Here is a 27,972-nt window from a genome sequence, read left to right on the forward strand (position 1 = left end):
TATGCGAGATAAAGGATATCGGCGGATGAAACAGGCATACCCGACATATCTGCATCGGCTTCATTCATTAATTCGAGCATGAAATTTTCTCGAATAGTCGCCTTTTCAGCCTCGGAAGCAGCAATTTCCTTAGCAGCTACGGCCTCGCGAGCTTGTTGAAGAGCAATTTTTTCGGCTTCAGATGACTTACGAGATTGCTCCATCATCACAAGTGTTTGCTTCTTCGCATACCGAAGTTGTTGCCGAAGTTCATCCAGTTCTTGCGACAAGGTATCGTCGACAGGAGCGGTATCACCAAAAGCTTTCCTCGCGGGAAGAAGAAGGCGAAACATTGGAAGGAGCAGAAGATGGAGTATAGTTATCAAATATCAACTGAAAAATAAACAAGACAACATCAAATAACAAGCAAAGATAGAAGTCTTCATTAATCTCTGGGAATAATTACAAGGGCATTACAGTGGAGTTAAGAAAGTACGTGTCGCCAAATGACTACTTTGGCGACAGAAGCAAAAGAAACAGAAAGAAAAACAGAGGCATGCAACTAGACCTCCGGCCTCGAGGAGCTAGGAGTCGAAGCTGGCTTGATCCCCAGATACGCCAAGATCTTCTTCGTGTTGGGCTTGGCTGCCTTGATCAGCGACCTCCATCTCGAATGCTCTATCTGGCTGGTGTCGCCAACCTTCATCCAATCAAGCGTCTGTTGGCTGTCAGCAACCAGGGCAACAGTACTCTCGACAGCAACCTTCATATTCTCCTGACGCATCTTCAATCCCAGGTCTTCCGACGAATTGAAAAGCTTGGCAAGGGCAAGGAAAGTCGAAGGTTCCTCTTTCTTCGGGAAGAAGTAGGGGAACAACGCCGACAAACTTGCACTGGCATTGGCCACGCCTTCACGAATTTCGCGCCCATGGAACTCCAGAAGAGAAAGTGCATCAAGGAGAGGGTCATTGACAGGATTATCCAGATCAAAATCCTGGTTTGTTTGGGCTGCCACACGAGACAAGACATCAGTCAACAACCAAGAAACAGGAAGTGCAGTAAAATAAAAGGGATTGATAATATTACTCAGAGTACGTCGACTTTGCGACTTCAAACGCTTGAGGATTCCTTCGTCACGAGAAGCTTGTGCAGCTTTGTGCTCATCCAAGGCAGCTGTCGCATCCTCAAGTTTCTTCTGCAGTTCCTCGACACCAGCAGCTTTCGCCTTAGCCTCATCAGCTTCGACCTTGGCTTTGCTAGCAGCGAGTTCGGCTTTCTTGCGAGCCGCCTCACTTTGCTCAAGTTTTTGAGCCAGTGCGTCGGCGCGTTCGTTAGCCTCTGAAAGTTTTTCTGTCGAGATATGAAAAAGAAAGAAAAGAAAGATCAAAAAATAGCGACAAGCAGCAGGAATAGAAAGTCAAAGAAAAATAGCAAGTATAAAAGTCGTTACCTTCGGCTCTGGCGGCATATTCACGGTACCCAACAAATTGGGACCCGATCCGAAGAAGCTCTTTGATCATTGGCTGTTCAAAGGTAAGTACATCAAAAGAAACATCGGCATGAAAAAGAGAAAAGGTGTGAAAAAACAAAATAAGGAAAATATAGATGCCGACAAACTTACATCATCTAAGAGCAGAGTCGATTTAACCGCCCAACCGAGGGGCAGGATCAACAATCTTTTCAACCCGTGCCCTTTTTGGTGAAGGGGCACGGGGCTCGAAGGAGGAGTAGATGTATTAACATTTTGTTGAGGAGGCGACGATTCCTCCCCTTCAAGCTGGTTTTTAAAAATAACTAAAGTATGTGACGTGCTCGTTCGAGCAGCCACATCTAAAGTTGGTGTTTCTTCATCATCACTGCGACAAAATAGTGGCAGCATAAAAAGCAAGGCAAAATAAAATTCTTCAAATAGAAAAGGAAAAGAGCAAGGAACCTACGAGCTGATGATACTCTCGATGTATGGATCATAAGTTGCTTTTTGAGGTGCAGGAGCAGTTTCTTCGGGTTTCGAGGTCCCGGAATCTTCGGCATTGCTCCTTTTCCTTTTGCTCTTCGGAGAAACAGCAGGAGGAGGAGATTGCGCTGATGTTGTATCTTCAGAGGCAGCATCCTTCTCAGTAGATCCCGCAGATTTTCGAGAATCTGCGGGTTCATTCACAAAAGAGGGGGTCTCCTGGTTGACATCATCGACAACGGCTCTTTCTTCGACCTCTCCATCCTCAGGAAGAGGAGGAAGGGAGGCCATAGTAGGATGATTCTACAAAGAAATAGTGACAAAAGAGAATAAGTGAGATACCACTGCAAATAAGATACGAGGAACAGTTCAAAACAAGATAAAACTTCGAGAAGACAAAATACCTCGGGAAGAGGATTGGAAGCACTGTATGGTTCCACTCGACAGGAGGAGGGAATAGGATCCTTCTTGCCTAATCGAGAAATTCTTCGAACCAATTTTTCCAAGTCCTTTACAGAAAGATCACTGGAGATTCTGTTGGCGTCATTTTCACCAGAATACGTCCAAAGGGGATTTTTGCGAGCCTGAAGAGGCTGCACCCTAATCCTAAGGAAGTAGGCAGTAATTTGAACACCAGACAGTTCTTTGCCTCGAATGTTTTGCAGCTGATGGATACGAGACATGAGTGCCTCTGTCGCCTTTTTCTCTTCTTCAGAAACTTCGACATCCCAGGAGCGGCGGCGTTGGATTCTGGCACTTCCGTCGAAAGGAACTATGTTGTGTTCAACGGAGTTGGCGCTTTCTTCGTGAATGTAGAGCCATCTCTTGCGCCATCCTTGGACAGAGTCAGGAAACTTGACGTCGAAGTAATCGACATCAGTGCGGACACAGATAACAACGCCACCTATGTTATAGGTGACGTTGTGAGAGCCATTGCGGCGGAGGCAGAAAATACGCTTCCACAGAGCCCAATTAGGAGGGACTCCGAGGAAGCATTCGCAAAGGGTGATAAAAATAGAAATGTGGAGGATGGAATTGGGAGTCAGTTGGTGCAGCTGAATCCCATAAACAAAGAGAAGACCGCGGAGAAAATCATGAATTGGGGTAGAGAGGCCACGGATGAGATGATCAACAAAACTAACCCGATACTCCATTGGAGGGTTGGGGTAGCTTTCTTCGCTGGGGAAGCGGATGGCGTCCTCCTTCTTCATGAGGCCAAGCCTTTTCAGCGTGTTGATGTCCTGGTTGGAGATTTTGGATCTCTCCCACTCAAGATCTTCGGTGGCCATCTTGGATTCGGGAGTGCTGTGGCGAGTGAGTCGCGTGCGCGGTGGCATCAACGGCAATGGGCAAAGCAATGTTCGTGAATGCGGAAGCTCGGAGAGATTTGGGCGCAGGAGAAGTTTTGCGAAGAGGAACAGACGAGCGGCGCAAGCAAGGGGATGAACGGAGGTTGAAGAAGGGTTTATATAAGAATCGGGTGAAGCAGTGCACCGTTGGATGAAAAAATCGTGGGGTGAGAATAGATCTTCTAGATACAAGGGCAACAAAGTATTTTTACTGAGATAGGCGTTACCGTACGTGCGCCAGAAAAAGCGGAGGACGTGTGTCCCCCACTTGCACGACGTGTCAACGTGGTGGAAGCAATGGACCCACAGGACAGAAAATTCACGACTACTTGTCAAGGATGAAGTAAATTTGATTAAGTGAAGAATGTCGACAAGGAAGTATTCAGAGATTGGCGACAGGATGAAATATTCAATACTTCGGGAGCCTTTGATCAAATACAAGTTTTTGCCCAAATGCTCGGGGGCTACTCCGACAAAAAGTAAAATTTCGAGTATGACAATATAGAAAATGTTGAGTCTACAACCAAGCACAAGTTCTTGGCTGTAGCCTCGGGGGCTACTCCCATCGGGAGCGCTGTTCGCGCACCCGAGAAATATAAAAATAAAGAGAGAGAAGAAGAAGAAGAGGAAAGAGTTCATATTGCGAAATAATGACAAAATAGCGACAAGGTGGAATAAAATGATGAGCCTACAACCAAGCACAAGTTCTTGGCTGTAGCCTCGGGGGCTACTCCCATCGGGAACGCTGTTCGCGTGCCCGATGAAATTAACAAAGGAAAAATAGAAGAGCAAGAGAGTATATTTCGAGTTATAATTAACTCTACATATACTCCCATCGGGAGAACAATATAAGTCATATTTGACTCAATAAAATGTGCCATTCCAACAGCCGGAAAAGCACTCGACAATATATTCTCAGAACGCCAAAGTTGCGATCAATTTCTGAATGCCGCAAATTTGCGAAGGTAAGACCCCAGAATCCATTCTGCTGGGCGTGGCATCGCCAAAGACTGCGCTCTGCTACTTTTATCCGTATCAACAGATACGAAGAAAAATCCTAACGGACGCGTTAGGTACCCGATAAATTTGACTGGGACTCGACAGAATGGTAAGACCTTAAGCGGCACCTGTCGAAGTTTACACCAGTATCCCGAGATCATGTCCAGGGACGTGATTTTGAAGTAGGTTTTTGCGGATTGCCACTAGAGCAGTTAACTAGTACCTGATCCGTCAGATGAACTAGCCCCAATTACCAATATCCCTGTACAATATAGAATTTTATGAGAAGAAATATAGAAAGATTAAGGCTTTCGGGTAAAAATAAACAGTGGAGATTTTCCCTGACTTTACAATTCAAGCAAAATCTCGGGGGCTACTGACATAGGCATCCCAAATGGGCCTGCCGAATATAGTACCCGGGGTTTATTGAAGGCCCACTGCCCGAAGAATAAGAAGATTCGGGAGCCCAAGATGCGTTTAAGGAAGAAATAGAGTTGTAATAGGAAGTGTTGTAATCTGGCGGGATGAGTTAGAAACCGTCCCGAACTCTGTAAACTTGTACAACACGAATCCTTCGACTCCACCTCCTATATAAAGGGGGAGTCGAGGGACGAAGAATCAATCGAATCATTGTCTGCAAACCCTAGTTTTCATAGTCGTCGAGTACTTTTCGGCTGAAACCTTCGAGATCTACTTGCCCTCTACTTCTAACTAAACCCTAGCCTACAATCCATAGGCATTGACAAGTTAATCCCTTGTCACTTGCCCTCTACTTCCAACTAAACCCTAGCCTACAATCCATAGGCATTGACAAGTTGATACCTTGTCAATTGGCGCCGTCTGTGGGGATTAGAGGCGTAAGGATCTGATCTCGATGGCATGTTCAAGATCTTCGACATCGTCAACCGCAAGCAACGCAATGGATCGAGGTAAACAGATCGCTGCTGGTCCTGTTGATTTTGTTCCTCACCCACCCTCCCGTTTGGATGCATATACGTATCTGGCGGAGCCCATGGAGATGACGTTCGGAAGGTTTCACTTTCGCGTCGAGAAGGAAGGATCGTATCGTGTCAAAATTCCGATTTCGTTGGGATCGTCGGCGGTCGGTTCCGATTTTTCAAGCTATACATCGTCAACCGAGTCAGAAGAAGAAGAAACTTCGTCAACACGCTACGTCAGCACCAGAGCAAGAGAGAAACTCGCCAAGATCTTCAACGACATGTCGTTTGAGTCATCTGCGGACTCATATATAAGCGATGGCTCAAGCGATGTCGACAGTTACGACTTCATCGACAAATCTATCACAGTGGGCAAGGTCTTCATCAATCTCAACGATGATGTCACCAAACCTAATATAGATCTGAGTACAAAGTATCATCAGATTTATGCCATTGAAGATCAAGAGGAAACATCTGAGGCTTTCGACGATCCGGGAAATCCATACGTCGATCCCTCCAATCTGCGACAAGGCCTGGGCAATAAATACGTCGGGCCGCAGCCGCGAGACAGAGTTCAGCTTTCGCAAGCAGCGTGGGACAGAGCCGCGAGAGCTATGAACGGTTCAGAACCAATGACCACTACAGCCACACCAGAGGAATTGCAAGCATATCAATATAGGCTCGCACGAGCTGCAAGAGAATTGGAAAAACAGACAGCTGAGTTAAACAGAAGAAAGGAAGCAGCTTCTGCATCTAGCAGGAGGAGGGCAGATCTAAGTCGACAATCTAGAACTTCGGGTGATAGCCACAGGGAGGCGCGGAACAGAGCAAGATCAAGGTTGCAACATATACCCGAGGCAGAAAGAGAGCACTTGGTCCAAAACCTCGACATGTCCTTCATGTCGATAGACACAAGAGGAAACATCATCCCTAAGACACCAGAGGCTGGGTATATGGCGACACATGCTTTTATCCTCGCATCTAAACCACCTCCAGGTGATCCAAGGGAGACACTATACAATATGGCGGTAGCAGGAGTTGGAGCTATGGGGACAGCGTTTGTATCAACGCCTCCCGAAGGAGCGGCAAGGCAAAATAGTCCACGACCCGCAGCAGCAACAGCGGCAGCACCTGAAGGACCAAGTGGAGCAAGAGACACAGCAGCACAAGCAAGGGTCGACAGAGCGCGGCAAAGCAGACGGGATCATCGGCAATCTCCGGAGCTTAATGACGAAGATATGTGCGGCTTGCCATGCTTCACGAGGAGAGTCCGAAAAACTCGAGTCCCCTCAGGATTCAAGTTACCCGACAACTTCAAGAAGTTCGACGGCCTTCAAGATCCAGAGGATTGGCTAGTTGATTATCTCGAGACAGTGAAGCTCACAGGAGGAACCAGGGCAACAGCTATGCAAAGCATCCAGGTGCATTTGAGTGGAGCCGCACGATCTTGGATAAAGAAACTCACTCCAGGATCTATCGACAGCTGGGAAAGTTTCGAGGATGTGTTCGTCAAGAACTTCAGGTCCACGTGCAAAAAACCTGCGTCGTTAGAGGAGTTGAGAGCATGTCGACAAAAGCCAGATGAGCCAATGAGAAAGTACATCCAAAGGTGGAATATCATCAAAAACTTGGCAGAAAATATATCTGACGAGAGAGCAATAGATGCGTTTGTCGCAGGAATCAGGCGTGGAGATTTTGTCGAAGACTTGGGAAGGACCAATCCAAAGACAGTATCCGTGTTAATGGAGATAGCAAACAGATGGGCAGATGGAGAAGACGCTGTCCACAACAAACGACACAGGTCGCCAGAGGAGGACCGTGGTCGAAACTACCAACCGAGGCGACGATTTCCTCGGCAGTACCCGAACTATGACGCTCCAGGGCAAATTTCGGCAGGTTTTCGGGCAAACACAGGAGGAAACAACAGAGATGATTATCAGAGAAGCAGTGAACAGCGAGGTGATAACAGGGATGATTCTCGCAACAACAGGCAAAATAGCGGGCCTAGGTTCCCAAGGACTTTCGTGTCCCCTGAAGAGATGATGAATGGGCCGTGTCAAATGCACTTTTTCCTCGACAGCAACGGTAAAAGACAGTCAGGGCACCTGCAGAAAGACTGTCGAAATTTTCAGGCAATGCTAAGGTATGCAGAGCACGCTAATGCGCGGGCAACACAGAGAAATCCTCGAGAACCCAGAAGCGAGATTCACTTGCCGCCTCCTCCCGCGATTACAGACGACAATCGGCATCAGCTCAGAATAGCGGCAGCACCTCCACCACCACCTTATGTTGATCCTAACTCCAACGGAGCGGTGTCAATGATTCAGAAGGGAAGGCCGTCCAATAGAGCTCAGAAAGTAATCTCACGACAGGTGTTTATGGCAGAAAAAATGCCTCCACCAACAGTTGAGTATCTTAATTGGTCAGGACAAGATATTGGCTTCACAATAGCAGATCATCCGCAGCAAGTTCCTCGACTGTGGCAGGGGGGAAGACTTATTACGCCAGATTATCGCAGGATTTGATGTCTCTCGAGTGTTCATAGATGGCGGCAGCAGCCTAAACCTTATGTATGCAGATACATTGAGGAAGATGAACATATCCTTAGCAAACTTGAAGCCAACAGACACAAGGTTCCACGGCATCACACCGGAGAAACCAAGTTATCCATTGGGGAAGATCAATCTCGACGTTCAGTTTGGGACCCGAGAAAATTATAGAATCGAGAGGCTGGAATTTGAAGTCGTGGATTTTCCGTCACAATACCACGCTCTGTTGGGACGACCAGCATATGCTAGATTTATGGCGGTGCCACACTATACATACCTGTTGTGGAGGTTGCCTGGACCAAAGGGACCAATCACAGTCAAAGGAAGCTTTGCCTTAGCCGATAAGTGTGATAAGGATTTTCATCGGCTATCAGAAACTTTCGGGATGCAAGCTGAGTATTTGGCGTCAAAAAGCATGACTGATTACGACGTACTACCAGACGTTGGAAGGCCAAATAAAGAATCAACTTTCAATACCGAGAAAAATTCTAAGGAGGTGCAGATTCACCCGACAGACCCGAAAAAGACGACATCTATCGCAAACGACATGGATATCGCATAGGAAAGCGCGCTCGTCGAGTTCCTCCGTGAGAACTGGAAAATCTTCGCATGGTGTCCAGCTGACATGCCAGGAGTACCCAGGGAACTTGCCGAGCACCACCTAAACTTGGATCCATTAGCGAGACCAATCAAACAACCTCTGCGGCGTTTTTCGGAACCAAACCGCAAAGCTATGCTATCAGAAGTAAATCGACTCAAGGAAGCTGGTTTTATCAAAGAAATATCTACAGAAGCCACATCGGTAGCTAACCCAGTGATGGTGCCGAAGAAACACACGACAGTCCTTCGCATGTGCGTCGACTTTACGTGTCTCAATAAACATTGTCCAAATGATCACTTTCCCCTTCCGAGGATCGATCAAATTATCGACTCCACGGCTGGATGTGAACGTCTTTCCTTCCTGGACGCATATTCTGGTTATAACCAGATCAGATTGAAAGAAGAAGACGAGGCCAAAACAGCGTTCATAACACCTTACGGCGTGTTACATTCTGAGAACAATGCCTTTCGGTTTAAAAAACGCGGGAGCAACATATCAGAGGATGATGCAGAAGTGTTTGGCGACACAGATCGGGAAAAACGTGCAAGTATACATCGACGATGTTGTCATAACGTCAAAAGAGGGGGCAACACTGATCGAGGATCTCAAGGAAACCTTCGACAACCTCAACAAATTCTGCCTCAAGCTGAACCCGACGAAGTGTTCCTTTGGCGTCCCAGCAGGAGAACTTCTGGGATTTCTAGTCTCAGCAAGAGGGATTGAAGCAAATCCCGATAAAATACAAGCTATCATAACAATGAGGAAGCCAACAAAGTTGAAAGAAATACAGCAGCTAACTGGGCGAGTCGCAGCTTTGAGGAGATTCGTCGCCAGGTTGGGAGAAAAAGCGTTACCATTTTACGCTCTAATAAAGCAAGGAGATAAATTCCAGTGGAACAAAGAGGCCGACAGAGCCTTCGAGGATTTGAAGCGCACAATCTCGACACCACCAATTCTGGTGGCGCCGAAGGAAAAGGAACCTCTCCTGCTGTATATTGCAGCCACGCCCCAAGTGGTGAGCACGGTGCTAGTTGTCGAAAGAGAAGAAGAAGGAAAACTCCACGGAGTACAGAGGCCAGTATACTTCGTCAGCGAAGTTTTATCGCCATCAAAACAAAGGTACCCTCAGTACCAAAAGCTAGCATATGGAGTGCTCACAACAGCACGAAAATTGCGCCACTATTTTTCGGCACACCCGATCATAGTGGTCAATGAAGCTCCCTTGTCAAATATACTAAACAATCCAGAAGCTACGGGTCGTGTCTCCCTTTGGGGAATAGAACTTTCCCCTCGGGACATCACGTATGAAAAAAGAAAAGCAATCAAGTCGCAAGTTCTGCCGGACTTCATCACAGAGTGGATGGAGTTGCAAAACACAGGACCCCCAGACCTGTCGAGAACCTGGACCATGAACTTTGATGGGTCCAAAAGACTAGAAGGAGCTGGCGCAGGAGTAGTACTCATATCACCTGAAGGCGACAAGTTAAAATATGTCCTTCGGATGACGTTCCCTAACGCATCCAACAACGAAGCAGAATATGAAGCTCTCATACACGGGATGAAGATGGCGAAAGCTTGCGGTGCAACTCGACTAAAAATCTTTGGCGACTCACAATTGGTGGCTCAGCAAGTTATGAACCAATGTGACGCAGTCAATGATAGCATGATGGCATACAAGGAGGTGTACAACGAGCTCGAAAAGTTGTTTGATGGATGCGAAGTAAATCATATTAGCAGATTGAGTAACGACGAAGCCGACGTTCTTGCGAACATCGGGTCGCAATGCCTTGCAGTTCCGCCAGGTGTATTTTGGGAAGAGATAACAGAGAGATCTACAAAATCAACAAAATCAAAAAAGAAGGAGAAGAAACCCTCGGGGGCTACCAAAGAAGATCAAGAGGAAGAAGAAGATCAGGACCTGGTCATGGTGATACAGATACCATGGATGCAGACGTACATATCATACATCCTCAGGAAAGAAATACCCGAGGATCCAGTTGAGGCAAGGCGAGTAATTCGACGCTCCAAGGCTTTCACGGTGATCAAAGGAGAATTGTACAAGCGAAGTATTTCAGGCGTCTTGCAAAGGTGTGTTACACCCGAAGAAGGAAGAATAATTCTGAAGGATGTACACGAAGGAATATGTGGCCACCACGCGAGTAGTCGAGCTATTGCAGCCAAGGTTTTTCGGGCAGGATTCTATTGGTTGACAGCAATCGAGGACGCCAAGGAAATAGTAAGAACTTGCGATGCGTGTCAAAGGTTTGCCGCAAAACCTCACTCTCCAGCAGCAGAACTAACACCAATACCATTGTCATGGCCCTTTGCCCAATGGGGACTTGATATGGTGGGCAAGCTACACAAATCCTGGCCAGGAGGAAAGGAGTACATGCTAGTAGCTGTCGACAAATTTACAAAGTGGATAGAAGCGAAGCCGATAAACTCACCAGACGGAGCATCCGCAGTAAAATTCATAAAAGGCCTCGTCTTCAGATTTGGAGTGCCCCATAGCATCGTCACAGACAATGGCAGCAACTTCACATCCCACGAATTCAAAGATTATTGCAAAGAAGTGGGTATCAAGTTACACTTTGCGTCAGTTGCGCACCCGCAGACCAACGGCCAAGTCGAGAAAGCTAATGGAATCATCTGCAACGGCATTAAGAAACGCTTATTAGCACCACTGGAGAAAGCTCGACACACCTGGCCAGAGGAGTTGCCCAGTGTATTATGGAGCATACGAACAACACCAAACACAGCAACACAAGAAACTCCGTTCTTCTTGGTTCATGGAGCAGAAGCGATGTGCCAATCGAGATAGAGCATGACTCTCCACGAGTCGTAGAATATGATCAAGAGGTGTCGAGAAAAGCGCTAGAAGATGACGTCGATGCACTTGATGAAGCTAGAGATGAAGTACTGTCTCGGGTAACCAAATACCAATAGGACTTGAAGAATTACCACAGTCGACGTTTGCGGCCAAGATCTTTTCAGGTGGGAGACCTAGTTCTTCGGCTCACGCAAAAAAGTCATGAAAAACTCGAGTCACCATGGCTTGGCCCTTACATTGTCACGGAAGTAATCGGAGGAGGAGCATACAGGATAAAGGACAAGAAGACAGGGGTAGAGGAGCAAAACCCCTGGAACGTGGCGCAGCTCAGGCGTTTCTATGCCTAGAGTTAAAATATAGTCCTTGTAAAACTTCAATGTACTGAAACGCCCGCGAGTTTTCAGACGCACTCTTTTCCTTTTTCGGGGCACCGAGTGGGGCCGGGAAAGGTTTTTAATGAGGCGGGCTCGCGGTGCTGCAATATAATAAAGATAGTGTCAATATAACTTTTCTTTATCGACATGCTCAAAGTCTCCGACCCGACGAATTTCAAAATAGTCCCTCGAAAAAAGAAAAGCCTTGCCTTGGTATTAAAATACCTCGTGAGTCAATAAAAATACAAAATAGTACTCAACAAAGAAGCTCGGGGGCTGATATTCGCCATAAATACATGCCTTGGTTCAGAACCTCGCAATATACAAATACAGTAAATAGCCACCGAAACACTCGGGGGCTAGACAAATATAGAAATATGATGATTGTTTCACAATATAATCACAATCATGGGTTACAAAGAAGAGTTATCTACCAAAGGAAACTAATTAGTCATGATTCAATATGTCATCAAGGGTAATTCTGTTTTCTTCAGGAGCAGCGCCAAGAAAATCAGCATAATGACCATCTGCAAAAAAGTCGGCATCCATCCGAAGAAGGTCATTAATCATTTCTTCGGCTATAGGCAAAACCTTCGTGTTAATTCGGTCGACACCAACTCTTCGGCGCTTTACCTTCTCATGAACTTTCGCAACAACTTGGGTCAGGTCATGATTTGAGTGGCAGATCTGAAGCATGATAAGAGCAAATCTGGCGCCAGCTACCAGTTGAGCTCTGACAAAATCATGGATCCTGTGGGCATCCTTAAATTTCTCCATTAACTCGGGAAGAGTTTTTGGTTGAACGTTCCGAGGAAACATGGAGTTATAAACCATAGACAGGGTCTTGGTACAGAAGTCAAGGAAGTCGCGAGTTTGAGAGGCGCGATCCTGAAATCTGACAATCTGGCGGGTCCTCTCTGGGGTAGCCCAAAACAGAGAACCATGATCAAGGGAAAGGTTAACAAGGAGGTTCGTCCTAGTATTTACCCTCTCTTCTTCGGCAACAGCATCAGTAAAGGAACCTATTAAAACAATGGAGCAGAAAACTTTAAGAGACGTAGCATGAAGACGGAAGATATTGAGGATGAAACAAGCATACCCGACATATCCGCACTGGCTTCATTCATTAACTCGAGCATGAAATTTTCTCGAGTAGTCGCCTTTTTAGCCTCGGAAGCAGCGATTTCCTTAGTAGCCACAGCCTCGCGAGCTTGCTGAAGTGCAATTTTTTCGGCTTCAGATGACTTACGAGACTTTTCCATCATCACAAGTGTTTGCTTCTTTGCATACTGAAGTTGCTGCCGAAGTTCATCCAATTCTCGCGGCAAGGAATCCTCGACAGGTGTAGCATCAGCAAGAGTTCTCCTTGAGCGAGAGGAAGAAGGCGAAACATTGGAAGGAGCGGAAGATGGAGTATAGTTATCAAATACCAACTAAAATTTAATAAAACAAGACAACATCAATCAACAAGCAAAGATAGAGTTTTCATTAACCTTTCGGAACAATTACAAAGGCCTTACAGTGGAGCTAATGAAGTACGTGTCGCCAAATAACTATTTTGGCGACAAGGGCAAAAGAAACAGAGAAAGATAAACAAAGAGGCATGCAAACTAGACCTCCGGCCTTGATGAGCTAGGAGTCGAAGCTGGTTTGATCCCGAGATAGGCCAAGATTTTCTTCGTGTTGGGCTTGGCTGCCTTAATCAGTGACCTCCATCTTGATTGCTCTATCTGATCGGTGTCGCCAACTTTCATCCAATCAACAGTCTGTTGGCTGTCAGCAACCAGGGCAACAGTGCTTTCGACAGCAATCTTCATGTTTTCCTGACGCATCTTAAGTCCAAGATCTTCTGATGAATTGAAGCTCTTGGCAAGGGTAAGGAAAGTCGGGGGCTCCTCTTTCTTCGGGAAGAAGTAGGGGAACAGCGTCGACAATCCCGCATAAGCATTTGCCACGCCTTCACGAATTTCGGACCCATGAAGCTCCAGATAAGAAAGTGCGTCAAGGAGAGGGTCATTGACGGGATTCTCCAGATCAAAATCTTGGTTTGTTTGGTCTGCCACAGGAAACAAAACATTGGTCAACAACAAGAAACAGCGGTTCTCATAAAAATAGAAGGGATCAATAATATTACTGTGAGTGCGTCGACTTTGTGATTTCAGGCGCTTGAGGATCCCCTGTTCACGAGCAGCTTGTGCAGCTTTATGCTCGTTTAAAGCAGATTCATCGTCTTCAAGTCTTTTCTGCAGTTCCTCGACACTAGCAGCTTTTGCTTTGGCTTCATCAGCCTCAGCTTTGGCTTCGCTAGCAACAAGTTCGGCTTTCTTGCGAGCCGCCTCACTTTGCTCCAGTTTTTGAGCAAGTGCGTCGGCACGTTTGTTGGCCTCTGCAAGTTTCTCTGTCGAGATAAAAAAAAAGAAGAAAGATCAAAACTCGCGACAAATAACAAGAGCAAAAAGTCAGAAAGAACGGCAGGTATAAAAGTTGTTACCTTCAGTTCTGCTAGCATACTCACGGTACCCAATGAATTGGGATCCGATGCGGATAAGATCTTTGATCATGGGCTGTCAAAGAAGAACATAGCAAGAGAAACATCGGCATGAAAAAAGAGGGAAGGCGCGAAAAAGCAAAATAGAAGAAATATAGATATCGACAAACTTACATCATCCAAGAGCAGGGTCGAAGAGCTGCCCAATTGAGGGGCAGGTTCAAGAATTGTTTCAATCCTTGTCCTTTTTGGTGAAGGAGCAAGGGGGCTTGCCGGCGGAGTTGTGGTGACGACGTTTCGTTGAGGAGGCGAGGATTCTTCTCCTTCAACTAGCGTGTCTGAGGCAAGTACAGTATGTGACGTGCTTGTTCGAGGAGCCACGTCAACAGTTGGTACTTCTTCCTCGTCATCACTGTTGATTAAAAATCGACAAGCATAAAAAGCAAGACAAGATAAACATTTCGAGTACAGAAATAAGGAGAAATGAAAATGACTTACGAGCTGACGAGGGATTCAATATAAGGATCATAAGCTGCCTTCGGATGAGAAGGAACAACTTTTTCGGCTTTAGAAGTGCCAGAATCCTCGGTGTCATTCCTTTTCCTTTTGTTCCTTGGGGAAACAGCAGGAGGAAGGGATTGCGTCGACTCGCTGGCGTCAGATTCAACTTCTTTTTCATGGGAAGCCGCAGATTTGTGAGAACCTGCGACTTCACTTTCAGGAAGAGAAGAACCTTGGTTGTCTTCGGCAACGATAGCCTGTTCTTCGACTTCTCCATCTTCAGGAAGAGGAGGAAGGGAAGCCATCGTAGGATGGTTCTGCAGGAAAATAGCGACAAAAGAAAAATTAGAAAGATATCAATACAATGAGATGCAGGGAAAGTTCGGAACAAGACAAAAATTCGAGAAGACAAAATACCTCAGGGAGAGGATTGGCGGAGCTGTATGGTTCCACGCGGCAAGAGGAGGGAATAGGATCCTTCTTGTTCAAACGGGAAATTCTTCGAATCAGCTTCTCCAAGTCCTTTGCAGAAAGATCATTGGAGAGCCTATTGGCGTCATTTTCACCAGCATACGTCCACAGGGGATTTTTGCGAGCCTGAAGAGGCTGCACTCTAATCCTAAGAAAGTAGGCAGTGATTTGAACACCAGACAGCTCTTTGCCTCGAGTATTTTGCAGCTGATGAATACGAGACATAAGTGCTTCTGTCGCCTTTTTCTCTTCTTCGGAAGCTTCAGCATCCCAGGAGCGGCGGCGCTGAATTTTGGCACTTCCGTCGAAAGGGACTATGTTGTGCTCAATAGAATTGGCACTTTCTTCGTGTATGTAGAGCCACCTTTTGCGCCATCCTTGGACAGAATCGGGAAATTTGACGTCGAAGTAATCAACGTCAGTTCGGACACAGATAACAACGCCGCCTATGTTATAGGTGGCGTTGTGGGAGCCATTGCGGCGGAGGCAGAAAATGCGTTTCCACAGAGCCCAGTTAGGAGGGATTCCAAGGAAGCATTCGCAAAGCGTGATAAAAATGGAGACATGGAGGATAGAATTGGGGGTCAACTGGTGCAGTTGAATCCCATAAACAAAAAGAAGGCCGCGGAGGAAATCGTGAATTGGGGCAGAAAGGCCACGGATGAGGTGATCAACGAAACTAACCCGGTACTCCATTGGAGGGTTTGGGTATTTTTCTTCACTGGGAAAGCGGATGGCGTCCTCTTTCTTCATCAGGCCAAGCCTCTTCAGCATGTTGACATCTTGGTTGGAGATTTTAGATCTCTCCCACTCAAGATCTTCAGCGGCCATCTTGGACTCGAGTGCTTGTGGCGAGTGAGTCGCGTGCGCGGTGGCATCAACGGCACTGGAAAAGCAAAGTCCGTGCGTGGGTGAGATCAAAGAGAGTTGGGCGCAGTGGAAGTTTTCGCAAAGGGGAACAGATGGGCGGCGCAAGCGAAGGAGTGAACGGAGGTTGAAGAAAGGTTTATATAGGAATCGGGCGAAGCAATGCACCGTTGGATGAAGAAATCGTGTGGTGAAAAATGATCTTCTAGATAAAGGGTAAAAAGGTATTTTTACTGAGATGGAATAGAACAGGCGTTACAGTACGTGCGCCAGGAAAAGCGGAGGACGTGTGTCCCCCACTTGCACGACGTGTCAACGTGGTGGAAACAATGGACCCACAAGGCAGAAAAATCACGACTATTAACAGAGATGAAGTAAATTTGACTAAGGGAAGCATGCCGACAAGAAAAATAAAAGAAGATTGGCGACAGGAGAAGTCATTGAATACTTCGGGAGCCTTTGATCAAATACAAGTTTTTGCCCAAATGCTCGGGGGCTACTTCGACAAAAGTAAAATTTCGAGTATGGCAGTATAGATATTGTGGGAGCCTACAACCAAGCACAAGTCCTTGGCTGTAGCCTCGGGGGCTACTCCCATCGGGAGCGTTGTTCACGCACCCGAGAGATGAAAAGAAGATCACATCGGGAAATAATGACAATATAGCGACAAGGTGGACTAAAATGTTGAGCCTACAACCAAGCACAAGTTCTTGGCTGTAGCCTCGGGGGCTACTCCCATCGGGAACGCTGTTCGCGTGCCCGATGAAATTAAAAAAGAAAGATAGAAAAGTAAAAGAGTATATTTCGAGTTATAATTAACTCTACATATACTCCCATCGGGAGAGCAATATAAGTCATATTTGACTCGATAAAATGTACCATTCCAACAGCCGGAAAAGCACTCGACAATATATTCTCAGAACGCCAAAGTTGCGATCAATTTTTGAATGCCGCAAATTTGCGAAGGTAAGACCCCAGATCCGTTCTGCTGGGCATGGCATCGCCGAAGACTGCGCTCTGCTACTTTTATCCGTATCAACAGATACGAAGAAAAATCCTAACGGACGCGTTAGGTACTCGATAAATTTGACTGGGACTCGACAGAATGGTAAGACCTTAAGCGGCACCTGTCGAAGTTTACACCAGTATCCCGAGATCATGTCCAGGGACGTGATCTTGAAGTAGGTTTTTGCGGATTGCCACTAGAGCAGTTAACTAGTACCTGATCCGTCAGATGAACTAGCCCCAACTACCATTATCCCTGTACAATATAGAATTTTATGTGAAGAAATATTGCTCTCGAATAAAAATAAACAGTGGAGATTTTCCCTGACTCTACGATTCAAGCAAAATCTCGGGGGCTACTGACATAGGCATCCCAAATGGGCCTGCCGGAGATAGTACCCGGGATTTACTGAAGGCCCACTACCCGAAGAATAAGAAGGTTCGGGAGCCCAAGATATATTAAGGAAAGTTAGAGTTGTAATAGGAAGTGTTATTTGTAATCTGGCGGGATGAGTTAGAAACCGATCCGAACTCTGTAACTTGTACAAAACGAAACCCTCGGCTCCGCCTCCTATATAAAGGGGGAGTCGAGGGACGAAGAGATCATCGAATCATTGTTACAAACCCTAGTTCTCATAATCATCGAGTACTTTTCGGCTGAAACCTTCGAGATCTACTTGCCCTCTACTTCCAACTAAACCCTAGCCTACAATCCATAGGCATTGACAAGTTGATACCTTGTCAGGCAGGGCTTGGAAACGGTTCATCAATACTGTTCCGGGTAAATGGAAACCGGAGCTTACATTTCAAGATTACCCTGTAAGTAGTACTATATATATAGCTATGTCCGTGAAACTCTATATATGATATTTACTTTCAATACGATGCTTGATTTTAGTTTGACCGAACTATTTTTTCGTAAAGTGTATGTGGCAGGAACCCGGGAATAACTTATGTGGATACTACGTCTGCACCTTCATTCGTGACATGGCCTGTCCCAAGGGTGGGGATGCCCGTATACACCAGAATCGTGTACGATAACAAATTTTCACAATTAATCTTAATTAGTACCATCTATTGTATTGAGTTCCATTCATATATTGATCTCCTTTTTTAAATATAGATGATACGCCTGCGGGACACTCTCATAACGGAGGATCAAATACGAGCAATTCAAGAGGAAATCACGGGATTCTTTATTACCGAGGCCATTACCCTAGGTGGAGAGCACTATCGGCAGTTCGTGACGATTGAGCAACTTCGTAGAAGCTAATAGATTTAGTAAAGAGATCCGACTAGCTTTATATTGTAAATATGCATGCATTACGTGTACTGTTGACGATGTCTATATATATTCACGACGATTTTTTGTGGTTTCTTGAATGATATATATGCATTGCTGAAACTCTGCCGCGGCAGAGAAACGCTGGTACAGCCTAAACCTGTGCCGCGGCAGAGAACCCCAGGCCCGGTTCGTAACACGAACCGGGACCAAAGGCCATCCACCGCGAGCTCCCTGGCCGCACCACGTGTCGAGGCCTTTAGGCCCGGTGCATCTTTGAACCGAGACTAAAGGGGGGACCCTTTAGTCCCGCCTAATTGGTCCCGGTTTGGGAACCGGGACTGAAGGCTCAAATGGACCGGGCCTATAGCCCCATTTTCCACTAGTGAATGCAGCCAGGCTTCATACAGATAAGCATAAAGTTCTCTTGGCAGAATACTTTTTCCTAATAGATTTGTGCGCATGACCTTAGTGGGATATGAGCACTTACACGCACCACTGCCTGGTTATGTGCAACTCAAGACATATACCTCACATATTCTAAAAATAATGGTTGTCTATGAAAAACAGGAGCGGCATTCTTTCTCACATCGGTGGATTTGCTAAAGTAAAGGGTGCACACTAAATGACTGAAATAACCAAAACAAATTATAGGTGAATCCATCTTCTTATCCTGTAGGAGCAATAGGGAACTAATGCAATCAATTTGAAAGAAAAAACAATTATATCATGTGACCAACTCTGAAGCAGAAAATTCAATTACCAGGCCCCAGACCACTTCTTTGATTCTCTTAATTTCTGAACCAATACTCTCAGCTTAGAAATGAAATCTTATCTTCAGCTTGGAACTAAATCATATTAGAAAAATCTGGAAACCAGGAAAATGTACAGTGTTAACCACAACATCGAACATGACGTTGGTGAATTTTTTGACATCTTGTTCGTAAATTTCTGAACGACTACCTTTTAACTGAAAATGAATAAAATGTTAGCAACAGTTATGGGTACTGGAGACAAATATGTTACTTAGTGCTTTAGCCACCCAAGATCAGCATAACGACATGAAGATGGGTACTGATAGCATCTATTATGAGGTATTAGTTTTGTCAGAAATAAATTTGACTAAAGGGGTTCATTACCGAAAGTGAGTTCCCTTGAGGAGCTCTCTTCCTCCCTCCCTCCCTCCCTCCCTCCCTGTACAATATTTGATCTTTGATGGGACAACTTCTGGTGTACTCGTTCAACAGCAATTTGTTTTTCCTTCTTCTGAATATGAACTTTTAGCATTAGAAGAGATAAAAGTCTGCGTAAGCATTGCTCTTTCTGAAGAATAGTTCATAAAATATGTGAGAATGTCGCATAATGGGATTAAACATAACAATTGGTTCAATAATCCTTGCCCTTTTACTCTAGGGAAAAATAATATTTGATCCGCTAGCAAAATGTGTCGTGGCATCGGTTCCTGGATTCATACTTGAAAATGCTTTGTCATTTTGATTCTACTGCTGTATATCCTTTGATATATACTGGTTATGAAATACAGAAATGGAAAGGAAGCAGGCTATTGTGTATCATGGGAAAAGAAAGGCAGTTGCATGTATTTGTCTGGGATAAAAATTTAAGAAGCTCCACGCAATATACATTAAATGTAAAGAAACAGTAATTATAAGAAATATTGTGGGAAGATGTAAAATTACGTAGACGGATGTACCTGTCCAGCAGCCATGGTCTCAGGCTCTCAGATGAAAGTCACACAGAACCTCTCTGAGCAGTTTCTGAATACTAATCCCAAACAAACAAGCACGGCAACCCCTGAAACAAACAACAATAGGTCAGATATCTAGCTAATGCTGATATTACCGGGAAGAAGGAGGATGGAGGCAAACAAGAAATCAACCCCAAGCAAGGAGCAGAGCTGGAGAACAGTCTGCAGGAACAGAAGGAGAGGCGTTGCTCTGTAGGTCGGCCGGGTCCACATGCGAGTGGATGAACCCTAGGCACGCATGGAGGAACCCCACGCCGCTGCTTGTGTGCCATCCTCACAACGGCGGCGGCAGCGGCGTAGAAGAAAGGCATGACTTTCAGAGGATTGTACGCATAGAGGAACCCCACGCCGCTGCTTGTGTGCCATCCTCACAACGGCGGCGGCAGCGGCGTAGAAGAAAGGCATGACTTTCAGAGGATTGTACGCATAGAGGAACCCCACGCCGCTGCTTGTGTGCCATCCTCACAACGGCGGCGGCAGCGGCGTAGAAGAAAGGCATGACTTTCAGAGGATTCTAAATCCTAGCGGAATCGGCGGAAATTGGAAACCAGCACGCAAACAATGTTGCTAGCGTCGCGCCGCCAGTGTCTTGGCCGGCTCTATGGAGCTAAGTGCCGATGAGGCAAGCTGTAGGCAGAGGGTAACAGTGGAGAGAAAGATGTAGGCGGAGGGGGACATGGACTGGGGAGAGAGCAAAGGAAAACAAAGAGCGTTCCCAGAAGAAAAGAATACAAGGGCCTACGGCCCATAAGAGCGTTTCGCGGCCCGATCAACCATGATTGGGCTAAGTTGGTCTGCGGAATAGCAGCCCGGTAACGGTTGGTTGGCCCGTCAATCGCGGTTCAACGAAGTAAACAAGTTTCGCGAAGCTGCGGGATGCACGCGACGATCTGGAGCGTTAGATGAGCGGATCGGACGGTCCAAAGCGCGAAATCGCTGTGTGATGGCCGTGGTCGCTCTGTTTTACTGTTACTCAATTACTGTTATTTCGAACTATTCTTGCTTTAATTTCGCATATCTTTAATGAACACGACTTAATTTTTCATACGCCGTACAGTTATGCGGGGTCTGTTCTGCCGAGACACATTTTTCGCCCAAACATGCCGATGATGTTAACTCCATCCGCATTTTGCGAACGACGCGATGAAGGGTATGATAGAATTGCTCTAAGAGCATCTCCAAGACGCACTAAATCACATCTCCAACAGACGCACTAAATCACGATACGCTAAAAAGGTTTACAACGCCAGATTTCATTGTTTAGCACGTGCGGGACTAAAACGCTTTACCAGGCGTCCAAAAAGTAACCCGCACAAAACATAACTTTTCCTAAAATAAAGTGCGCTGTCGCATTCACAAAGAGGAATCAACAACAAATATAGCACAAGGAAGATCAAACACAACCAAAAAACTGAAATATAAATAGTCTCAATATTATTACAACACAATCAAATAGTTTATTGTCAATGCAAAAAATTGTAAATCAATAATACAACAAATGCAGAATCAATGTATGCGCAACCGATTGAAGCTAATTGTAGACTAGCGATGGCGTGACTGATTGGCGGCGGCGGATCAGAGCGCGCGAAAGTTTCAGAGCGGTGGTTTTCTTTCCAGCACTGTCTTTTCTTTTAGGGCATATCCAACAGGTGCACTAAAATTCAGCGGCTATACTTCGCTGCGACCGCGCTGTAAACGCTTGTCGCACACTATACTTATTTTCCTCGCCGAACGCTCTATTATACAGCACGCACTCGGGCGCTAAAAACGTTTCTTCGCCGGACGCTCCATTATGCAGCGCGCTGCGGCGGCGCAAACAACTTTTTGATCATATTTTGCTACGGGATAGATCAAACAAAACACGAAAAATAAACTGGAAATACGAAATATATTTCAAACTTCGATGCTACAACGATATTTATTTCAAAACTACCCTAAACTACTCGGAGTTCTAGTCGAAATCCGACGAGAGAGTGGTGTTCGACACCAGACAATTTTTTTTTTTTACAAACCGGGTCTTTGTCTCTTTGATCACCAGTAAAACTAGCCGAATGGCATTAAAAAAGCTGGACGGTCAGATCGGCGTCTCTCCCATCCTCCTCGCCGAAACCTCCCCAAGTTCCTAACCCCGAACCAAAAAAAAAAAAAAAACCCCGAACCCGGAAGCGATCCATGGCGGCGGCGGGCTGGCTCAGGCGAGCGGCATCAGCGGTAGCGATGCCTCGCCTGCCTTCCGGATCCTCCATCATGCCAGCCCCTCCACCCGCTCCTCTCCCAGAGGCCCAGTCACTCGTGCTCCCCGGACATGGCGCCGCCATCGCCCCCGCTATGGAACTTATGGCCGTCCCCAAGAAGAAGGTCTCGTCGTTTACCCCCATAATATTTCCATTTTTATCTTTCTCGTGCCCGCTGGTTCTGGTGATCTCTGCATTGCTGTAACGTTGTACTGAGTGGGTGCACTCTACGTGTTCGTTCAATTGCCTGGTGTACCTGATAGAACAGAGAGAGATACCTGAACGTAGTACCATTAAGGTTGGAGGAGAAGCTTTGTTTGCTTCTTGTCTTCTTATCAAGCGAGTGCCGCTCCTCGTCAGACCTCTGCGCCCAAATTTCAACGCAATGTTATTTTTACTGGAGATCCACCACAAGTTACATACAAAGTAGGACGACGAACTTATACCATATAGTTTCTAACTTCAAAGAGCTAACTTGGAATCGACTGAATATTTTTCCATTCCTAGTGCATAATCTCATTAGCTCAGTATGTAGATACATTGTGCATTAGCGCGCACAATGTATCTACATACTGAGCTAAGTATGTAGATACATTGTGCATTTTAAGGACCAAACGGTCAGACACATTTACACCAACAGGGTGATAAGATTCCTTATGCATGCCTAAAAATATCCACCTTTTTTACACTCATGGAATACTTAATTGGCCAGGCAAAGATTTGGAGAAGCGAACAAGCAATGATAAAAGACAAAATCATGATATGTTGAGACATACAAAATTGGGATACAAGAGAAACAAAATGAGTAGATTTGTCAACCTGAAGAGTCATCAAAAATTAATGCTGCCCTATCTGAACCTAGACCAAACGCTACAAGAATAAATCATCTAGGAAGGCCTCTTTGTATGGACTAGCTACAGGATTCAGAGAGCCTGTTGCACCAGCAGTGACATCTCCTTTACCCGATGAATGATCATGATTTTACGCTGCAAACCTACAAACTATTCAATGATATACTCACTGAATCTCATTACCAATTTATGAAAACAGAGTGAACATATAGTGGTATTCATCAAAAGATACACTGAAACACCTGAAAATGCATGAAGCTTGTAGGGTGTGAGGACTTTGCATTTCTAAAAAAGATTCCAAGAAGAGAAAAATAATACGTTACATTCTTGGTGTTGGTATGAACTAATCATTACTTGTGAGACCCTGGTTTGTTAGTTCCCAACCAAATATTTTCCAAAAAAATCCTAAAGACAAACCAGATCTTTGGCCTTCTGGAATGTACCTTACTATATATTTGTCTGGTAAATCTGTAAGAGGGTGCTGTCAAACTCTAGAACAACATCATCGACCAGATAAAGCCATGAACAAATCTACTCACAAGTAATGGTTGATTCATACCAACACCAATGCATGGGGTACAGAGCCTAGCATTAGCAAATAAAACATGCACCTGTTTAGTGAGCTGGAACGAACAACAATGCATGGGGTACAGAGCAGGAGCTGCAGCTTGATCATAAGTTCTTTCATGGTGGTCGTATGTCTTGGCAGTGACAACAGAGCTCATTCAGAGGTTTGTAAGATTAATGAACAAAGAAAAAAATTAGTAGTGCATTGTACTTTACCTGGTGGCGGTAGACAATATATGCCAACGCAAAGAATACTAGTATGAAAGGCAGCAGGAGCGGCGTCACCGTGGCATAGACAAGACCAAGCAAGAAGTACAGCTGTATTCGAGGCTCAGACGAGTAAAAACAGATGCTACCAGGATCCATTGCCTCTTCTCTGTCCTAGTCTTGACCATGAACCAGTTTTTCAAGTGGAATATTACAAATGACCTAATTCTCGTTATTTCAAGAGCTACACCTCTCCAACCATTAACCATTACGTATGTTATGAAAAATGTTGCCTTCATTGGTATGACTACACCAATGGTCCTTGGTATACTGCAAAAAGTAGCAATTTAGACAACTTGAAATAGTAATCACCATTTGATACAAGAATGTGAAGAATGGTTTTTCAGATGCACGGTAAAAACAGTAGAACTGGCTTGATGCGAAATAACAAACACAAATATATGTTTTTTTCTACTCGAGTGCATTATTGGTATATGTGGCCATGTGGGAAGTACTCATTAGCTGACTGATAAAGGTAGTTATTAAGCTGCTCCAAAGCAGATCCGCTAATTTATTCCTCAAGCTGAGTGAGGCTTTGCATTCTTTATTTGAGATATCATCTACGGTTTCAGTCCATTACATTTAACACTCTGAATTATGCAAACAAAGCACATACTTAAAAGATGACCAAGCATGCCCTTAGAAACTGTGGTATCTCATTTACTTAATAGATTGCAGTAGTTTGAGCACAATAATTGAATTTCTATTGTGTTATCACTTGTGGTGAAGTACCTGATGAGGCAAAACATTTGGTCAAAGATGACAAGCAAGTGACTTGGTATAAAATGCTTAAAGAAAATGTATCAAACCTGAATGCAAGCATAACTGGGATCAGCAGATATAAACCTCACCCAGATTCTTATACCAAGAGCTAATTATTACAGGAGATTTTTTGACTTTGGATTTGAAACGTTGTTCAGCTTAACTATGCTATATACTAAAATTAAAATGCATAATCAAACAACAAGTTATTATAACTGTAGAATACATTCCCTCTGAATAAAAAAGACAGTTACTGAACTAACCTTGAGAGCAAATTTGTGAAGGTAATCAGATCCTCCATACCTTCATTCCAATGCATTATATATTTTTAAATTTAACGATCCAAATATTAAGGCGTTGACAATTCCTACGAAGTGGACAGTTCCGATGGCTCTTGAACCAACACATTTGTATCTGGAACATAAATAAATTCTACAGCAAGCTGCATCAAGCTCAGTTGCAACGCTGGGCTATGGAGATTGGTGGCATCTCCTATAGTGAGTCGATGTTGTACCACTCACACAGAAAATAAAATCGTCCAGTGCAATTATTCTTATTGTGCACTGCATCAAACACATGACATGGACTAAATTGAACTAAAGCTCCGACACTTATTATGGATCGGAGGGAGTATATTTAAAGTTAACCTGGACAGGAGAGTATGGAGCCTCACATCACACATCAGGGCCGTCATTGCTCTGCTTCCCATCAAGAGTTCTCCCTTTGCCGCTTGAATAATTGTCTGGGTGTCCGGTGCCGTTCCAAGGCATGCAGGTTGAGGCTGCCCTGCATCACATATTGTGGGTGGACCCATAAGAATACACATGAAACTAGGCCATAATTAGCACACATGCAAAACAGAGAACAACAATAGGCAACTGAAAGAAATTTAGAGATTGCACTCACATTTGGCTAGCCAAATGATCAGAAGCAGCCATCTCCGTCTCAGGATCCAAGGAATCGTCCACATCACCGTCGATGATTCTTGAAACCTGGGGATCAGGATAAAACCAGTGAACTTGCTTCAGAAACCATTTATAACATGTGAAGATACTATATTTTGCCAACAAGAATCCCTTCTGGTATAAACCCAAACAAGTTGCGTCTTTTTATTAAAAGAGAATATCAATAGAATACTTCTTTAGAGAATAGCAATAGAATATGAGCGTGCGTCTTTTTATTTCAAAGAGAATAGCAATAGAATATGAGTGTGCGTCTTTTTATTTCAAAGAGAATAGCAATAAAATACTTTTTTAGAGAATATACAGAAGACGAATGCACGTCTTTTTATTAAAAGGAGAAGCGCAATAGTTACAGCAGTTGAGCCAAGACAGTGAGTTCCCACTTATAAGTTATAACAACGCTGCTGGGAAGCGCTGCCACCATGGGTGCATCCCGCATCTCCACCTCCATGGAACCTGGTAGATAGTTCACAAAGTCCGCTTCAGTAGTATGCTGCCGCCATGGGCGCGTCCCGCATCTCTGCCCCCATGGAACCTGCTAGATAGTTCACAAAGTCCGCTTCAGTAGTATGTTGGACTATACTGCTGGTTGAAGACATAATTCTGATAATCAAACACATTCCGTTCATGTACGTGCAAATTAACATGATCTTCATGTTTAATGAACGAATTATACACTACATAATAACAACATATATTTATTGGTATCTTATCCTTCTATCTACGTGTTCTTCATATGGATTATTCTTTGGTTTGCTTGTTAACCTTGTACCGTGGCTTCCCTCATACTTTCTTCTACATTTCAGATCTCAAAATATAAGAGAGGTTTGAGAAATGGGCCCAAAGCCCTGAAGCCTGTTCCAGTGATTGTTCGTTGCAGGTACATTTACAACTTAAGATCTGCGTGTCAGTGCTACTAATTAGTTATGCTCTTGCTGACATTCTGCCAAGTTATCTGTCTAAAGATAAACATCACATTTTCTTATGCAACATTATGCTGGATTATGATTGTTTTACTATTTACTTAACAACTTTTAGACTATTTAGACTCTTTTAGCGATATACATCACCTTTTAGAATGTAGAAAAATTATCTTATATAGTTATATTTAACTGTGAGTTAGTTCTGCTATCCCTGTTTGCTTACTATTGTATTTACCATCAGGAAAATATGTGGTTGATGTTCTATTGCACTTTCAGCGCAACTGTAGAGAAGGATCAAAATATTGTTGTACGCTGCTAGTGTTACAGTCCAAATACAGACAAGTCTAATCAATTGAACTAACTCTTACTTTTGGGTAGTGCAAGTGACGTAGTGCTAAGGTATTTTTGTCAACCGTTGATCACTGAAAGTAGGATATAACATCAAAGGCACGTCCTTCCGGTGGTATAAAAAATACATAAATACTCAAACTTGGATAGCAGGTTGGAAATTTTCATGAACTCCCTGAGTGGCATTGAGATATTTCTCCTAGAGAATGATGCCACCGATAGGTACAAACTTTATTTTTGAACGGAGCCACACAATTTCATGTACCTTCAGAAATTCATAGGTTCTTACAGTAGGCCATGTGATCTTGTCATCTCACAGGCTCTAAAACAACAATTTTGTTTGTAATGATGGCATATTAGTTCTTTAGAGATGAATCTGGAACTGCCTGCTTCATCTCATTTTTCAGATTTGTTATCCTTGAGTTACTGTTGCTGTTTGTTTCATGCAATTATCTTCGCCCCATTATTCTAGGGCACCTTTCCGGAATGCTGAATCTAGAAAATGAATCATCGGCCAACACTTGTAAATATATGTTGTCTTGTCGTATACTGGAAGGGCATGACTGGATATGATTTTGAGGCTTTCAGGTGCTGCGGTCGAGTGAAGCTGCCCCACTTCTACTGTTGCAGCGGAGAAAGAGGGAACACGGGTGACTCAAGCTCATAAATGCTATGTCCTCAATAACTTCAGTTTGCGCATCAAGCCATGGCTGAACTTCATAGTACAATGGAAATCCCCAGATCTCAGTTTGTATTCTGCTGTTGTTCTCTCCACGAACAGTAATCGGTGGACTTTAGTCTGAATTCCACAGTTCCATGGCAAACTTAGTGCTGGTCTTGCCATGAGCGGTGCTTTCTGAGATTGGCCTATGGTGGTATCTATCAGTAAGACACACCGTTCCAATTAAAATAGAAAGAAAAACAGTAGCATGTCTTTGTTTTGATCATCAGAAGTTGATACAATCTCACTGTGGGAACATTAGGCACTTGTACGGTTTCCAGTGATTTCTTTGACAAATTGGATTTGTTTGTCATGATCTGTGTACTGATATGATAATACTGTCAACGCCTAACATCGGTGCATCCTACTGGGGCACCCGTATTCC

General features: G+C 44.6%; 2 protein-coding genes and 1 long non-coding RNA gene across 3 annotated transcripts; 1 reads left to right on the plus strand and 2 right to left on the minus strand.

Annotated features, from left to right (window-relative positions):
• Positions 1–380: 380 nt before the first annotated feature.
• LOC139839273 (uncharacterized) lies at positions 381–1,534 on the minus strand. Its single transcript, XM_071829321.1, has 3 exons — positions 1,430–1,534; positions 1,066–1,329; positions 381–987 (listed from the first exon to the last, which is right to left on the minus strand). The coding sequence occupies exons 1-3, from the start codon at positions 1,497–1,499 to the stop codon at positions 542–544; spliced, it is 780 nt and encodes a 259-aa protein (XP_071685422.1). The 5' UTR covers positions 1,500–1,534; the 3' UTR covers positions 381–541.
• A 233-nt stretch (positions 1,535–1,767) lies between these two features.
• Positions 1,768–2,511, minus strand: LOC139839274 (uncharacterized). Its single transcript, XR_011756898.1, has 3 exons — positions 2,338–2,511; positions 1,917–2,236; positions 1,768–1,835 (listed from the first exon to the last, which is right to left on the minus strand). It is a non-coding gene; the product is annotated as an uncharacterized lncRNA (long non-coding RNA).
• A 19,527-nt stretch (positions 2,512–22,038) lies between these two features.
• Positions 22,039–27,884, plus strand: LOC127296247 (uncharacterized). The gene is made up of 3 exons (XM_051326282.2): positions 22,039–22,310; positions 26,402–26,475; positions 27,455–27,884. The coding sequence occupies exons 1-3, from the start codon at positions 22,125–22,127 to the stop codon at positions 27,531–27,533; spliced, it is 339 nt and encodes a 112-aa protein (XP_051182242.1). The 5' UTR covers positions 22,039–22,124; the 3' UTR covers positions 27,534–27,884.
• The last annotated feature ends 88 nt before the right edge of the window (positions 27,885–27,972 follow it).

This window comes from Lolium perenne, chromosome 4 (genome assembly GCF_019359855.2).
Source record: "Lolium perenne isolate Kyuss_39 chromosome 4, Kyuss_2.0, whole genome shotgun sequence".
In the NCBI taxonomy this organism is placed as follows: Eukaryota; Viridiplantae; Streptophyta; class Magnoliopsida; order Poales; family Poaceae; genus Lolium; species Lolium perenne.

What these genes read in the sequence shown, in the direction of transcription:
- LOC127296247 (XM_051326282.2), top strand. Translation starts at nt 22,125, where the DNA reads ATGGCGGCGGCGGGCTGGCTCAGGCGAGCGGCATCAGCGGTAGCGATG. An exon ending in TGGCCGTCCCCAAGAAGAAG is followed by an intron (nt 22,311 to 26,401) that starts GTCTCGTCGTTT and finishes TCTACATTTCAG; the next exon opens with ATCTCAAAATATAAGAGAGG. An exon ending in CCAGTGATTGTTCGTTGCAG is followed by an intron (nt 26,476 to 27,454) that starts GTACATTTACAA and finishes TGAGGCTTTCAG; the next exon opens with GTGCTGCGGTCGAGTGAAGC.
- LOC139839273 (XM_071829321.1), bottom strand. Translation starts at nt 1,499, where the DNA reads ATGATCAAAGAGCTTCTTCGGATCGGGTCCCAATTTGTTGGGTACCGT. An exon ending in ATATGCCGCCAGAGCCGAAG is followed by an intron (nt 1,330 to 1,429) that starts GTAACGACTTTT and finishes ATATCTCGACAG; the next exon opens with AAAAACTTTCAGAGGCTAAC. An exon ending in GCAAAGTCGACGTACTCTGA is followed by an intron (nt 988 to 1,065) that starts GTAATATTATCA and finishes CTCGTGTGGCAG; the next exon opens with CCCAAACAAACCAGGATTTT.